A 15,500-nucleotide genomic window follows, 5' to 3' on the forward strand; every position below is an offset into this window, starting at 1 on the left:
CGGCTTAGCACGCCAAAGGACTGGTGGTGGCGGCCGGGCAGGAGGTTGCGGCTTAGCATGCCGGAGAACTGGTGGCGGAGGCCGGCATGGAGGTTTGGGCTTGGCTGGGCGCAGCTGTGCCTGCCCACTAGCAAAGCACCCAGTACTAGCCCCCCCCTCAAGAAGCGGATCCCAGACGCGTCTTGTGCAGTCTGGAACAGTCTTTAGGGGTGGGAGGGAGGAGGTGAGGAGGGGGGTAGGCTCCTCCCCTTTTGATTGTCCAAATTCTCTATTCTGCTCTTCAATAGCATGCAGAGTGTCCTTTGCCGCTTGGGATTGTTCCTCAAGTCTTAGTTCAATCAGTACCTTCCGGTACCACTCATCCACCCAAGCAGGACTGTACTTCTCGAGGGGTGTCTCGGAAGATGACTGGGCTGGAACAGGAAGTGGAGAAGGCAGAGCAGCATGTGGCACAGCAGACAGAGGAGTGGGTGGAGCTTGAGCCTTAGGGGGTGGGGCCAAAGTAATTGGGGGCTGAGCTTGAAAGTCAGAAGGTGAGTGGGACTGACTAGACCTAGAATTAAAAAAAATGTCCTGATAATGCTTAATTTTAGAATTAAAGTCATTTGTAAATGGCTGACAGAAAGAATTAACAGAATGCAAAAAAATGTCTTTTTCTATGACGTCATCAAAAGTAGACGGGGGCGTGTCCTCGGGGGGCAACAACGGAATGACGTCATAGCTGCAATCCCAGTGATTGACAGGCCAGTCGGAGGAATCTTTGAAGATATGGTCATTATAATTACCAAATATTTGAGGAGAATCCTGGGCTGCTTGTAGCTGGCTGTGCTCCGGATGGAAAAGTTGTGGGATAGGTGAGTCTTTGCCGCGAGCCGAAGTCTTCTTGGCTGACTTCCGCTTTCGCGTTCGGGCTGGCTGTGAGCGGACATCCCCGGGCCAGATGGAGTCGATATGGACCAACGAACCGTCAGGCCCCCACAAAAGGTCTTCGCGCTCCAAAGGGGAATACTGGAGAGTCTCTCTCTCCATCGCCTTTAAGACCAGCCACGTCCCGTAGCCGGAATCCTCCACGCCCTCTTCGAAAAGACTGTCTGCTGTTGGTTTTCTGTTACGCTTACGAGGCATTGTGATGCCGGAGGTCGTCTTTTCAAGATGCAGAGGGATGTCAGGAAGCGGCTTGCAGGTGAGAATAAATGATTTATTCTGATTGCAGAACAAAATGCTGCGCGGTGCACCACGGCACGGAAAACAAGAGGGTAGCCAAAAGATGCTAACATCAAAAATGCAGACTATGAGAGAAACCAAGAACGTAACTTGTTGCGTAGGAGCAAACATAACCAACAGACCGAATGAGGCCAGCGCGTAAACTAAATAGCCCTCTGATTAGTGCCCGGGCAACAGGTGCGCGTCCGGGACACTAACCAGAGGCAGGTGACTATAATCTGCCGTCATGGCAACAGAAACAAACTCAAGAGGTGCTGAAAACACAAGTGACTTGAAAACAAAAACAAAAATATGATCCGTGCAGCGGATCATAACAAAAAGACAAGTTGTCTTGTATGTTCACTATTTTATTTAAGGACAAACTTGCCATAAGAAACATATGTTTAATGTACCCTAAGATCTTTTGTTAAAATAAAGCCAATAATGCAATTTTGTGTGGTCCTCTTTATTTAGAAAAGTATCAAAATACATTTTGGTACCAGTACCAAAATATTGGTATCAAGACAACACTAGTATGAATTATTTGAAAGTTTCTCAAATGTCACACATTTTGGTCATTATTTGCAGTGCAGCTCAGAAAAACTCCATTGTAATGTTAATAATGTTAATCATTGATCCTAAATTGACAGAGTGAGTGCAAAGGTATTAGACACTCCTTTTACTTTTATCTAAACAACTCCTCGTTAGTGGCGACTCACAGCACACAACTGGTGTGGTAGAGGACTGAGTGTAAAGCCCACCACTGGCGTCAAATCCAGCTGGTCCTCTGACATCCCGGGTGCAGGGGTGAATCGAAAGCGCTGCAGGAGGTGTGTGAAGAAGAGGAAGAGCTCCATCCGGGCCAGACCTTCCCCATGACAAGCCCTGCGGCCTGCAAAGACAATATTTGTGATTCTAAAAAACAAATATTGGAGCTTAATAAAAGAAAGAATTAGAGGTTGTACCTGCAGAGAAGGGCAAGAAAGCATCCCTCCTGATGAATTTACCCTCCTCGTCCAGTAAGTGGGAAGGATTGAAGGTGTTTGGTGTCTCCCACTCACTCTCATCATAGAGGACAGATGTCAGCAGAGGGAGCACAGTGGTCCCCTTGGTGCACCAAGTGACAAATCATTATTTTATGACTTGATTGGGATCCTTTATTTACAGAGCAGCAGCTGACCTTTTCAATGAAGTATCCCTGGAAGGTGACGTCTCTGCTGGTGCTGCGAGTGACGGAAGTGGGGACAATGTTGGCGAACCTCTGCGTCTCGTGGATGACAGCATCGATGTAAGGCAGGTTCCTTCTGTCCTCCATTGTGATCTGACGGTCTCCCACCACCCTACTAAGCTCCTCCTGGACACGATCTGCAGGAAATAGACCACTGATAGTAATGCCACTCTACCACGACTCTCTCATGCATTGTTATTATGATTTGCACCTTGTATTTGAGGGTACTTGGCCATTAAAAGTAGACTCCAGCGAAGAGTGTTTGATGTTGTGTCCGTTCCAGCGGCAAACAAATTCATCACACTGTAGACCAGGTTGTCATCATGGTAGTGCACCCTCTGAGCATCAGACTCCTAACAAAAGGCAACTGCTATTTTTTATATGCATTGTTGCGTTAAAGAGAGGTGAAAATAGATTTTACCTCCAGACTCAGCGTACGTGTGCAGAAAGCATCGACAAAGCACCGACATATGTCAGGATTAAAAGTCTCTTTGAGTTTGTTTATTAATTGCGATATATGATGCTTGTTATTCTCCATATTCTTCATTATATCCCTCCAGTTTTTAAGCCAAGGGCCCAGCATTGGAAACGCATCGTAGATCTGTCATGGAACAAAATAGACATTATTCCCTTTGATGCATTTTCTGTTTATTTGGACAACATTATCTTTTATGGGCAATTGAAATTGTCAAGACTTGGTCCTGGGTGTTTGCTTTTCCGGAAGGCAACGGAAAGTTGGCTCGGGCGAGACGGGAATGTGAGTACATGATTTATTATTACTATCAAAAAAAAAGTACAAACGAAAAGCGCGCACAGTGGCGGAGAAACAACTTGGCTATGAAAACAAATACTTGCACAAAGGCAGAAACTATGAACAACAAAAAACACTAACTGTGGCATTAATAAACAAAACTTACTTGGCATGGACAAAAGGAGCAGCATGAACGATGGACATGAAAAAAGTGTCAGGAATGTGCAGAGCATAAATGTGAGATGTCGTCAGTACGACAAACTGAAAACAATGAACTTAAATACTATAGACATGATTAGTGAAAGCAAGTGCGGGACTCAAAACGTGAAACAGGTGCGTGACATGACAGGTGAAAACTAATGGTTGCTATGGTGACAAAACAAAACAAAAGTGCACAAAAAGTCCAAAAACAAAACCGAACATGACTAAAACAAAACATGATCACACAGACATGACAGAAATATTAATATTCTATCAACTACAATGATATTGCGGAACAAGTGAACATAAATACTGAATACCACTGGACACATGGGCTTCCAAAATGAAAGTGCTGCTTTTTGTCGTATCGAAACGGTGTAAATAAAAACAGTGCAAAAAGTAATTTTCCATACTTTTACACTTAAATAAAAATGTTATTAAATTGTCAAAAAAAATAAAGCCCCAATTATCAAATAATGTGATTTAAATAAAAGTTTTTTATTAACAAAACTGAAGTTGGCAGGTTCAAAATTGTTGTTTTCTGTATTTTTCTAAAGTTGCAGCCTCCAAATATGAAAACTGTTACAGGGGACTGTTATCGCAAATCGGATCTGAAACAATAGAATAAAACAAAATCTATTCATCTACTTATTTTGTGGTTGTCTGCTTCTTCCTTGATCCCTACTGCTTTTATGTAATGTAATGTTTTATTATGTAATAGTATATTTGTTATTACTATCAATCAATGTTTTTGTTAATACTTATAGGTAGTTACCATTTTCATGTTCTTTTGTCAATCTTCTACTTCTTGATTTCAGTACACTTTATATTATTGCAATGATACTATATTTTTTAATAAAATGTGCTTCATGGGTAACATAAAACATTTTGGACACTTTATTAGGTGTACCTTTCTATGCCACATCAATGTGGAATGCGCTCCCAACAGGTATAAAAGAAAGGGCATCTCTATCCTCCTTCAAAACCGCAATAAAAGTACACCTCCAGGCAGCTACAACCCTAAACTAACACCCTCCCCGGATTGTTAATAATCAAATGTAAACAATCAAATGCAGATACTTTTTCTTATGCCTTCTGATCTCTCTCTCTCTCTCTCTCTGATGACTGATGATAACAACCAAACCTAACCCCCCCCCCTCTCCACACCCCGGATTGTAAATAATGTAAATAATTCAATGTGATTATCTTGTGTGATGACTGTATTATGTTGATAGTATATATCTGATAGTATATATCTTTATCATGAATCAATTTAAGTGGACCCCGACAAGTTGAAAAATGTATTCGGGTGTTACCATTTAGTGGTCAATTGTACAGAATATGTACTTCACTGTGCAACCTACTAATAAAAGTCTCAATCAATCAAACCTCATAAAGTGTCTTGCGGATGTATATGTCTATATACGCTTCTCAATTGTTTTCTGTTACGCCCAACCCCTGGGGGGCCCGCCCCACTATTTGAAAAGGACTGATATAAGGAAATGCAGTACACAAGTACACAACAGTATGATAGACAACCATGATGGAAGCTGATCCAGACAGACGGATGGTTTCTTGGTCATTCTTCACCATATCTGGGAGGACTGCATCATTGAAGTCAAACCTCTTTCCAAACATGATGGCCGATATGATATTTGAAGCTGCATAGCTGATGATCGTTGTGTTGTCAAAGGCTTTGCCTGAGCAGAAACCCAGAGTGCTTTAGGAACCAAAGCAAAGTAATGTGGATTTAATCAGCGGTGGTTGCTTTATGACAGCAAGGAAAGCTCAGTTTCCCCTAAAACGTCAAAATATTTACATTTAATTGACTACAAATGTGTTAGAATCCATTAAACTATTGTTGAGAATCAATTACTTTCGCAATAGTTGATGCAACATTCTTTTTGTTCACTGTGGTAGTGGTAGTGCATTAAACAGTGTTGAAGCTGAGCTACCATTGACACGAGAGCATTGTTCCACTGCTGGGTAAATGCTCGGTTTTGTCCCGCCCATCAGACGCTCAGCGTTTCTGGAAGTGTATGAAAAGTGGGCTTAGCCTCGGCTGGCCTGGACGTTGAGCTTCCGCATAATGTTTGGATGATCTGTCTGATGCTGAATCCCTTTTTGATTGACAGCAAAATGAGCAAATCAGCTATTTTGAAATATAGATCATTGCCAGAGTTCTTGGTTACATTTTCTGATGCACCTGAACACATCCTCAGTGATGTACCTGGGGTTATAAGGTGTTTCGGGTCTTTCAGACATCATACACCTTCTCTCCCAGGTGACCCAACAGCAAAAAGCAAAAAACAAAAAATGCGGTTTGTGTTAAAGTGGCACTTGCTTGTCCGTCCCATGGTTCTCCACTTTGGATCCAGAGCCATTTTGAGGTTTTCTTGATGGCTTAGCTTCTTGCTTTTCCTGTGATGCCGAGGGCACTTAGGGCTCTGTGGAGTGAGTGCCTCACAAATCCTCCACTGAATCTGTTCACTGATCTCAGCTAGCTGTCCAGTTTCTTACAGGTTGACTGCACAGATGAAGAGTCTTTAAGGATGCCGTCATAGACCTTGCCTAAACTCTTCACAGGCTTCTCTGACACTGGTTGTATCATTGACCCTTCAATGTTGAACCGGAACCTATCTGTGACCTTCCTCTTTTTCACCACGATCTGGACTTTGCTGGTTTTAATCACATCAAAGCCCACAGTATGAGTCTTTGCCACCTGCATCCTGGCACTGACTCTGTGGTGACAGTCAGTTAATCCATAAAAGCCCTGATCGAGGGCTGGCTGGTCCCTGATTGGGTCCTTGGGCCTCTGCACTCTGGCTCCGCAGACTTCACAATCATGTTCATTGCTAGGGCAAACAAGGTTAAATAGATTATCCCCACTTCCAACCTATGCCACTCTGAAGTTGCTTCTCCTGCCGTGACTCTCGTCCTGAATTGGTTGTAATCCAGGATTAGATCTGTGATATGGTGTTGCACACGATGTTTAGTCATGGTGGTCTGGACCAGCTTGTGTGGGATAGATCCATTTGTATTAGCTCGGGATATCTGCAGCTCTCACTTATTCTCCCAGGCTTATCTGTTTAGCTGGGTCAAAACTCCAGTGTGTTGTAGACACCCCGGTTATCCTGAGATCCCTCCCAACGTGTTATGTAGTTGTTGCTGGAGAGGAGGTCCACCAACCGCCTTGTTACTATGCTGAAGAAGTTATTTCTTTCCATGCTCAGTTAGAAGATTCTCCTGAATTGGTCAATCTTCTTGGAATCCTTCTCTTCAGCAAATCTCCACTGCTGCGCCATCTTTCCTCTCCTCCATATGACTCTGAGGATCTTCCAAAGTCGCCTGAGTAGTGATGGACAGTTTTTGTAGATTTTTTACAGTATACCACTTGGTCCAGAGGCTGAGTCAGCTGTCGCCTTCTTCACAACCTCCTGTACTTCTTTCAGAAGTAGCTCCCTGGTGTCAAAATCCTTAGTAGGAGGTGGTCGGTCTACAAGGATATCGCACTGACCCAGATCGTCCTGTCTGCTAGGGTCAATGTGCGTTTGTAGGTGTTGTGGTGATGCAGGTCAATTTCCTCCTTGGAACAGTCCAGGCACCCATCCCTTTTCTGCCCCAGCAGCTGTTTGGTGAAGCCAAAGGGGTTGGCTATGAATGAAGAACGCTTCATGGATCTCTCTTTCCGGCGCCTTCGGTGGTATTCAGCTCTGCGCAGGGTCATCAGCCTTTTCTTCAAGACAGCCCGTAGCTCTGCCAAACTATCGTCTTACAGGCCTGTGGCCACTTGATTCAAACCTTTGCCAGGGGCAGACTTGGAGGAACGGCTACTGCCACAAGGAGGCTTCGGGCATTGTGGAGGTGCAGCTCCTCCTGCGTCTCATCGGATATGGTATATGTGCGCTGTGATACATTCTCCTGCTCAAACACTTTCCTGGCCTTATGACTCTTGAGGCCTCATCTCACCGCATCTGCATGCTGCGGTCGTTGTCATTTGTCCGTCGTCATTGGTCGGTAGCCTTTGGTCTGTCAAATTGGGGTGCTCATCATCCTCCTTCTCTGGCTTCTTTGGGGCATTTTACCATGAGTCATGTTGTAGCTTAATGGTGGGTTTCCTCCTGTCGGAGGAAGCGGTTTGGGCTGCCGACCCTCCCTGCCCTGTTTGCTGTCTTTCCAGGCTGCCAACTATCTCTCAAGTTTTCTCCGGTCTTTCCCGGTCATCAGCCAGCCTCTTTTTGTTTTTCACTGGTTTCGCCAGAAATGTTAGTTCTTCGATGCATCTTCTGATGCACCTGAACACATTCTCAGTGATGTTTCTGGGGTCATAAGGTGTTTCTTGTCTTTCCAACATCATACATCCTCTCCAATGTGACCAACCACAAAAAGAAAAGATCCAGAGCCATCTCGACGCTTTCTCAGTTGCTTCGGTGATGTTCTTGATGGCTCCGCTCCTTGCTGTTCCTGTGATGCACAGGGCACTTAGGGCTTCGTGGAGTGAGTGCCCCACAAATCCTCTGCTGCCAATCTCGATGGGCATACATCTTGCCTTTCAGCCTTGTTCACGACAGTTGATAAATTGTTAAAAGATGATAAATCAACATTTATGCCGTTGTTACGAGTTGATATACACGGTTTTACAATCCTCTAAATTACGTTTTATTTGTAAAATCCAGCATCTTTTTATTTTTTATCTGTTATTGGAGACTGTACTCGCGTTTAGAGAGTAGCTGAAAATGAGCGTCTCCTACTTAAAAAGTCAACAGCCGCCAATAAAAAAAGTTACCTTTATGTTTTTCAAACTCTTCAATCAGGTAGTGACATTCCTCAGTGATTTTCTCCTCACTGAGTCTCTTGCCCATCCCAAAATCTCGCAGAGTTGTTAAGGTAAAGCGCCTCATTTCCTTCCAGCCATCACCGTTGGAGAATGTTATCCCTGAAAGCAAGTGACAAGTGTGTTTTAATAGGGAAAAAACATATTTTAGTGTAATTGCATTTCAATAAAATTATTAGTAAATCAAATGTGTGAATCTCTATGTCACATGTGTACTTTTCTGGGTGTAGGGATGGGGGTCACAAACACTACTACCCTACAGTTCTGCCAAGTAACACACAAATCTGTTTATTTATAAAGGCTTGTCTTCATATTTAACTAACTTGTATAGTTTTAAGTTATTAATTTACTCCAGACTTGCTCATAATCTCTTGGGGTCAGTGACGCACGGTTCACACCAGGGCCGTCATGTAACAAGCTTGCACAAAAACCTGGCGTATGCACTTTTTCATGGCAAAGTTGAGATTTATCAAGACTGACATTGACGTGGAAATGTGCACTGCCTTACACTCACTTCATGGCTGACGTACGTATATTTCTTTATGTTGTGGATACTTCAGCGACACACAGAAGTATTTGTTCGGACTTTGCAGACATTTGATTTCAGCAATGTAAAAAACTAAAAAAGACAAAGACACAAATTTCACTTTTTTGCCGATGCATTAAATGCTTCATATTCATATTAATATTTGTGAGGACATCTATTAATTTAGGTGATAATTTTGCCACTCACTGCTGTTAACACGTGTTCCTGGGCAAATCAATATTACAAAACCCAACGCAGCCGCCATCTTCGTCTTCAGCAGGTCCTCCCACAATGCAGCCGCCATCTTCGTCTTCAGCGTGTCCTCCCACGACGCAGCCGCCATCTTCGTCTTCAGCGGGTCCTCCCACGACGCAGCCGCCATCTCGACGCAGTCGCCATCTTCTTGATCTTAGCGCTGCTTTCGATACCGTCGATCATAATATTTTATGAGAGCGTATCAAAACACGTATTGGTATGTCAGACTTAGCTTTGTCGTGGTTTAACTCTTATCTTACTGACAGGATGCAATGCGTCTCCCATAATAATGTGACCTCGGACTATGTTAAGGTAACGTGCGGAGTTCCTCAGGGTTCGGTTCTTGGCCCTGCACTCTTTAGTATTTACATGCTGCCGCTAGGTGACATCATACGCAAATACGGTGTTAGCTTTCATTGTTATGCTGATGACACCCAACTCTACATGCCCCTAAAGCTGACCAACACGCCGGATTGTAGTCAGCTGAAGGCGTGTCTTAATGAAATTAAACAATGGATGTCCGCTAACTTCTTGCAACTCAACGCCAAGAAAACGGAAATGCTGATTATCGATCCTGCTAAACACCGACATTTATTTAATAATACCACCTTAACATTTGACAACCAAACAATTACACAAGGCGAATCAGTAAAGAATCTGGGTATTATCTTCGACCCAACTCTCTCGTTTGAATCACACATTAAGAGTGTTACTAAAACGGCCTTCTTTCATCTCCGTAATATCGCTAAAATTCGTTCTATTTTATCCACTAGCAACGCTGAGATCATTATTCATGCGTTCGTTACGTCTCGTCTCGACTACTGTAACGTATTATTTTCGGGTCTCCCTATGTCTAGCATTAAAAGATTACAATTGGTACAAAATGCGGCTGCTAGACTTTTGACAAGAACAAGAAAGTTTGATCATATTACGCCTTTACTGGCTCACCTGCACTGGCTTCCTGTGCACTTAAGATGTGACTTTAAGGTTTTACTACTTACGTATAAAATACTACACGGTCTAGCTCCGTCCTATCTTGTCGATTGCATTGTACCATATGTCCCGGCAAGAAATCTGCGTTCAAAGAACTCCGGCTTATTAGTGATTCCCAGAGCCCAAAAAAAGTCTGCGGGCTATAGAGCGTTTTCTATTCGGGCTCCAGTACTATGGAATGCCCTCCCGGTAACAATTAGAGATGCTACCTCAGTAGAAGCATTTAAGTCCCATCTTAAAACTCATTTGTATAGTCTAGCCTTTAAATAGCCCCCCTGTTAGACCAGTTGATCTGCCGGGGGGGGGGGGGGGGGCACAGGTCCGGTGGCCATGGATGAAGTGCTGGCTGTCCAGAGTCGGGACCCGGGGTGGACCGCTCGCCTGTGCATCGGCTGGGAACATCTCTGCGCTGCTGACCCGTCTCCGCTCAGGATGGTGTCTTGCTGGCCCCACTATGGACTGGACTCTTACTATTATGTTGGATCCACTATGGACTGGACTCTCACAATATTATGTCAGACCCACTCGACATCCATTGCTTTCGGTCTCCCCTAGAGGGGGGGGGGGTTACCCACATATGCGGTCCTCTCCAAGGTTTCTCATAGTCATTCACATCGACGTCCCACTGGGGTGAGTTTTTCCTTGCCCTTATGTGGGCTTTGTACCGAGGATGTCGTTGTGGCTTGTGCAGCCCTTTGAGACACTTGTGATTTAGGGCTATATAAATAAACATTGATTGATTGATTGATTGGTTATTCTTTGAGTATCAAATCTGAACAAAACACTGAAGGGTTGTGATATTCACGAACAAACCAAATCGATTGACTTCCTCATTTACATGAACGATAGGGTTGTTTTTTATTTGAAGCGTGACAGTGAGGAAACATATACATTTACATCTAATTCTACATTATACGAAATCTAAAACATGGGATTGATAAACTGGTTTCACAACTCAATTGACAAGATCTTCTCAATGAGAAACTCATGTTCAGGGGAACCTGCCTGACCTGAAGGGACGTTTGCTGCCGGATACATGAGGGACTCTTGGGAGAAGTGGTGAGTCCTGTGCCTGCCGGTTCTTTCCATCTAAGGCGTTGAAGATATCTATTTGAAACTATGATAACAGGTCATCTGCTGATTGAATTGAGCATTGCTCTAGTCTATCGACACATTTGGAAGATAAAGACAGCCGTATAAACAGCCCAAAAGCTGCCCGTCCTGATGATTGCGTTGGGTAGAGCTTAAACACCCAGACTTTGGCGATCTGGGAATTAATTCACAAATTGGATAACATCTCGGAGAAGCTTTCTGCTTTGCAAGGCTACATTAGGATACATTTGAGAGTCAGAATGTACAATTTTAACACACAAACCATTGGAATGTGTTTGCTCGCCTTCACCAAAACAATCCTTATCTACAATTCGGCTCCCTCTGCAATGGCCTTGGAAGGTTCATGCTGTTAACACCCCAGAGTGACCAGTGCAGCAAAAGACGCTTTAAAAAAAAAAATGTTGGCTCTGTTTATTATTGGCTCTGTTCCGGGACACTGAGCATGCACCTTTGGACTGCTATACACATAAGCACACATACCTCACCCTCACCCAACGCCTTCGCCACTTCAAACCCTCCGTGGTTTGATGGCTTACAGAGCAGCTTCGGACCAGATGACCGCAACCCTGCCACACAAAAAACTACAAATGTGCTGACTTGCTTTACGGCATACGTCAGTCCCCCTTTACCCATTTGTTGAAAAGACAGAAGTTGATGCGAACGCCTACATGGAAGAAGCTACAAAACCAAGAAAGAAACGAAAAGTTTTGTCTGAGGAGACCTAGACAATCAAGGATCAACATTGTCCCGGTTTTTACTCGCTGGCGTGAGCTCAAAGATGAGGAGGGATTTTTGGTCAATACCGCCATACTTGCCAACCTTGAGACCTCCGATTTTGGGAGTCGGGGGGTGGGGGTGGGGGCGTGGTCGGGGGTGGGGCGGGGGGCGTGGTTGGGGGCGTGGTTAAGATATATATATATATATATATATAAGAAATACTTGACTTTCAGTGAATTCTAGCTATATATATATATATATATTTTATTACATATATATATATATATATAAAATAAATACTTGAATTTCAGTGTTCATTTATTTACACATATACACACACATAACACTCATCTACTCATTGTTGAGTTAAGGGTTGAATTGTCCATCCTTGTTCTATTCTCTGTCACTATTTCAGAACACACACATTATACAAATATACATTATAAAATCAATAAGAAAACGGGAGCTCTAATTTGGGAGTCTGAATTAGGATCAGAGGTTCCTATACAAACATTGCGCACTCACGTCGCCTTTTTGTATTGATTACTGCAGCTGTGCACTGGATTCATTCACAAATACAAACTACAACTCACAAACACTTTAGAGTTAGGCTCCACCATCAGAATGTGTACTTAAACTTATAAAGATCACATGGATATTATTCAGTGATCGAGTTGATTCACCAAAACTAACCTGTTATACAGGAGGAAAAAGCACACAGGACGTTTCAATTGTTCACAGACTGGTCGCGCTCATCAGAATGACAAGACACTTCCGGTCTGCAGGTGATAGCATTCAATTGGGAAGAAACGCCCTACTGCCCCCTACTGACCAATGTTAATACTGATAAATGTGTAATGACAGCTCCAAAAACGAATTCAAACCACAAAATAAAATAAATAAATCAACACAAAAATGTGACACATTATGGGTGGGTCACATATGCATGTACAGTAGATGGCAGTATTGTCCTGTTTAAAAGTGTCACAACATTGCTGTTTACGGCAGACGAACTGCTTTACGGTAGACGAAGACTTGACTGCTGTTGTTGTGTGTTGTTACCGCGCTGGGAGGACGTTAATGAAACTGCCTAACAATAAATCCACATAAGAAACCAAGAACTCACCCTCGATCATTCTACAGTTATAATGTGATTGGGCAGGCAGGCTGTTTACATTGTGGGAAAGCGGACGTGAGAACAGGCTGTCAACACGTCACTCAGGTCCGCATGGAGCTGGAGGGGGCGTGGCCTCCAGCTCCGCCTGAATTTCGGGAGATTTTCGGGAGAAAATTTGTCCCGGGAGGTTTTCGGGAGAGGCGCTGAATTTCGGGAGTCTCCCGGAAAATCCGGGAGGGTTGGCAAGTATGAATACCGCTGTAGAGGTTGCCCTCCTGTGGGTTCTCCTGACACAAAGATTCCTCTTGTGAGCCCGGCAGTCTGAGGTAACAGTCTTTTATTTTCATTCAGGGATTGCTTTCCAGCCATTTATTTTCCGACTTTTCAGTCCGTGTGTCTTTCTCGGGCTCCAACTCCGCCCCGTCTCGTCCCGGCTGCTGCTAATAAAAGCGACAGGTGATTAGATAACAAGGCCCACCTGGGCCATCTACTCACCTGTCGCTGTCTTCGAGGCCGGTCCTTGCACACCCCGTTCCGCGACAGGCTCGCAGGCCACGCCCCCCTCCACAACCACTTTGACTGCTAAACTAGTAAGTGACCTTCGATGCTCAAATCAAAATGACAATGCTAATGCTAGTGAAGTGTATTTCTGGTCTTGTCACCCCGTTTTCGGGCAGGAGGGCAACACGGCAGTGCGGCTGGATCAAAAGAGATGTCGGAGACGCTTTGTTGAACAAAAAGTTGCTTTATTACTTGTACAAGCGAGTGTCATTAAACAGGTCTGCAGTACCCGGAGGAGCATAGGTCAAAAAAATGAAAGACTCCTAACTTGGAGAACAGTAATTTATTCCTTCCGAGTGACTGGGAAGACAACAGATGTATACCATAACTTGTAGGTTGATGTTTAAGATAAACATGGAGTCTCTCCGCCCGGATAGAGCTATCACTTTTGCATTCCGAAGCCTGGTTTTATTGCTTCTTCTCGTGAGAGAGCTAATTCCAGTCCACATGCGAATGTCCAACTAAAGCTCCTTCTCAACCATTATTTACTTAAACCTGGTGGTTCGATTTCTCCAAAATGAATATAAACATTCACCATATGTTGAACATAATATGAGTCCATGAATTCACTTCACTAGCTATCGGAAATGTGCGTGGTAGCAATAAATAACCACCGGCTTGATAGTTTGCAGTTCTACACTGACATCACAGGCCACGCAACAAACTCAAAAGTACTGTATAAAGAAAAAACAATGTGATGACTGCAAACCGCAGCTATAAAGTTTGAGGAAAATTGGTAGGTTCCTACTGTGGATACTTTCTACTGATCGGTAATATTAAATCCGTGTGGTGATATTGTGTGCTATATGCACTAATCTTCATGGTAAATGTGGTCTTACTTCTGGCAAAACACTACCGCTTATGTCCACTGGTGTCGCCAAAATTAACCAAAACTGAAAGTTCTTAAGTAGGGCATTAAGTGCAATGAAAATACATTTTTATTCGTATATTCTATTCTAAATACAATTAAATGTTTGTATTGCATATTGTTATTGTAATTTTCCATACCCAAAATGTTTCCCTTTTTTCAAAATATGATAGATATATATATATATAAGTTTCATATTTTAGGCTCCTCTGGTGAGGGTGGTCGCATGTTTCTCCGCTCCCTCCTTTCCCAGCTTGCTCTCTTTGTTTTTGTCTTGTCTGAACTTTTTTGAAGCCTCTTTCTTTGCGCTGTCCTCAAATCTAAACATTAGACATGGAAATGATCAGCTGGACTCTCGACGCAATTGACAGAGTCTTTTCGACGAGAAAAAGAGGTTCGGGGGAGCCTGGCTGCCCTGATGGAACCATTGCTGCGGGGTACGTGAGATATTCCTGTGATAAATGGAGAATCATGTGCCTCTCAGTCCTTTCCATCGAGGACGTGGAAGACATATACCTATTTGGAACCGTGATCGCGGGGCACCTGCTGATTGGGCTGGGCATTGCTCTGGTGTATCGTCAAATTCGTAAGACGATGGCAGCCACTCAAGGAGCCCAAAGGCTGTTCATCGCAATGGAAGGTTTGGGCCGGGCTGTGGGATCACAGACTGTGGCGATTTCTGAACTGAATCGCAAGATGGATCACATCATGGAGAAAATTGCTGATAAGGATAATTGAATTGAATTTGAGAGAAGCCAGCATGGACAAATAGAACAGACAAGTCATTGTGTTTTTTGTCTGCTTGCGGAAAACAAACATCCTAATCTACGATTTGACTCCCTCGAATGGCCTTGACGCTGTGCACAACAGGAACAGGCTGTTCTGAAAAATACCCCCGAGGACACCTCAACGATGGACGCTTTTGACCTCCCTCCCTCCTCAACAACACCTGGAGTCGAACTTTTGCAGTCTATAAAAAACATTACATTATCACACCCAAGACATTTGGGCACACATGCACACACCCCCACCCCATGCCTTCATCACCGCTTCTTTCTCGGGGTGATGGTTGGATGGCAGCACTTCATGGCAGCGGTCGCCTTCCAGGGCCCCAACTCCCCGCCGCTCTGTTG

General features: G+C 43.8%; 1 protein-coding gene across 1 annotated transcript in view; it reads right to left on the minus strand.

Moving 5' to 3' along the window:
* Positions 1 to 1,907: 1,907 nt before the first annotated feature.
* Positions 1,908 to 15,500, minus strand: part of LOC133615134 (cytochrome P450 2K1-like) — a 33,160-nt gene continuing 19,567 nt past the window's right edge. Inside the window, exons 10-16 of the mRNA XM_072915778.1 lie at positions 8,170 to 8,331; positions 4,923 to 5,083; positions 2,853 to 3,032; positions 2,643 to 2,784; positions 2,384 to 2,568; positions 2,169 to 2,310; positions 1,908 to 2,095 (exon numbers count right to left, since the gene is read on the minus strand). Coding sequence (XP_072771879.1) covers positions 1,908 to 2,095; positions 2,169 to 2,310; positions 2,384 to 2,568; positions 2,643 to 2,784; positions 2,853 to 3,032; positions 4,923 to 5,083; positions 8,170 to 8,331 — 1,160 coding nt within the window. The remainder of the gene's footprint in view (positions 2,096 to 2,168; positions 2,311 to 2,383; positions 2,569 to 2,642; positions 2,785 to 2,852; positions 3,033 to 4,922; positions 5,084 to 8,169; positions 8,332 to 15,500) is intronic.

This window comes from Nerophis lumbriciformis, linkage group LG22 (genome assembly GCF_033978685.3).
Source record: "Nerophis lumbriciformis linkage group LG22, RoL_Nlum_v2.1, whole genome shotgun sequence".
Taxonomy (NCBI): Eukaryota; Metazoa; Chordata; class Actinopteri; order Syngnathiformes; family Syngnathidae; genus Nerophis; species Nerophis lumbriciformis.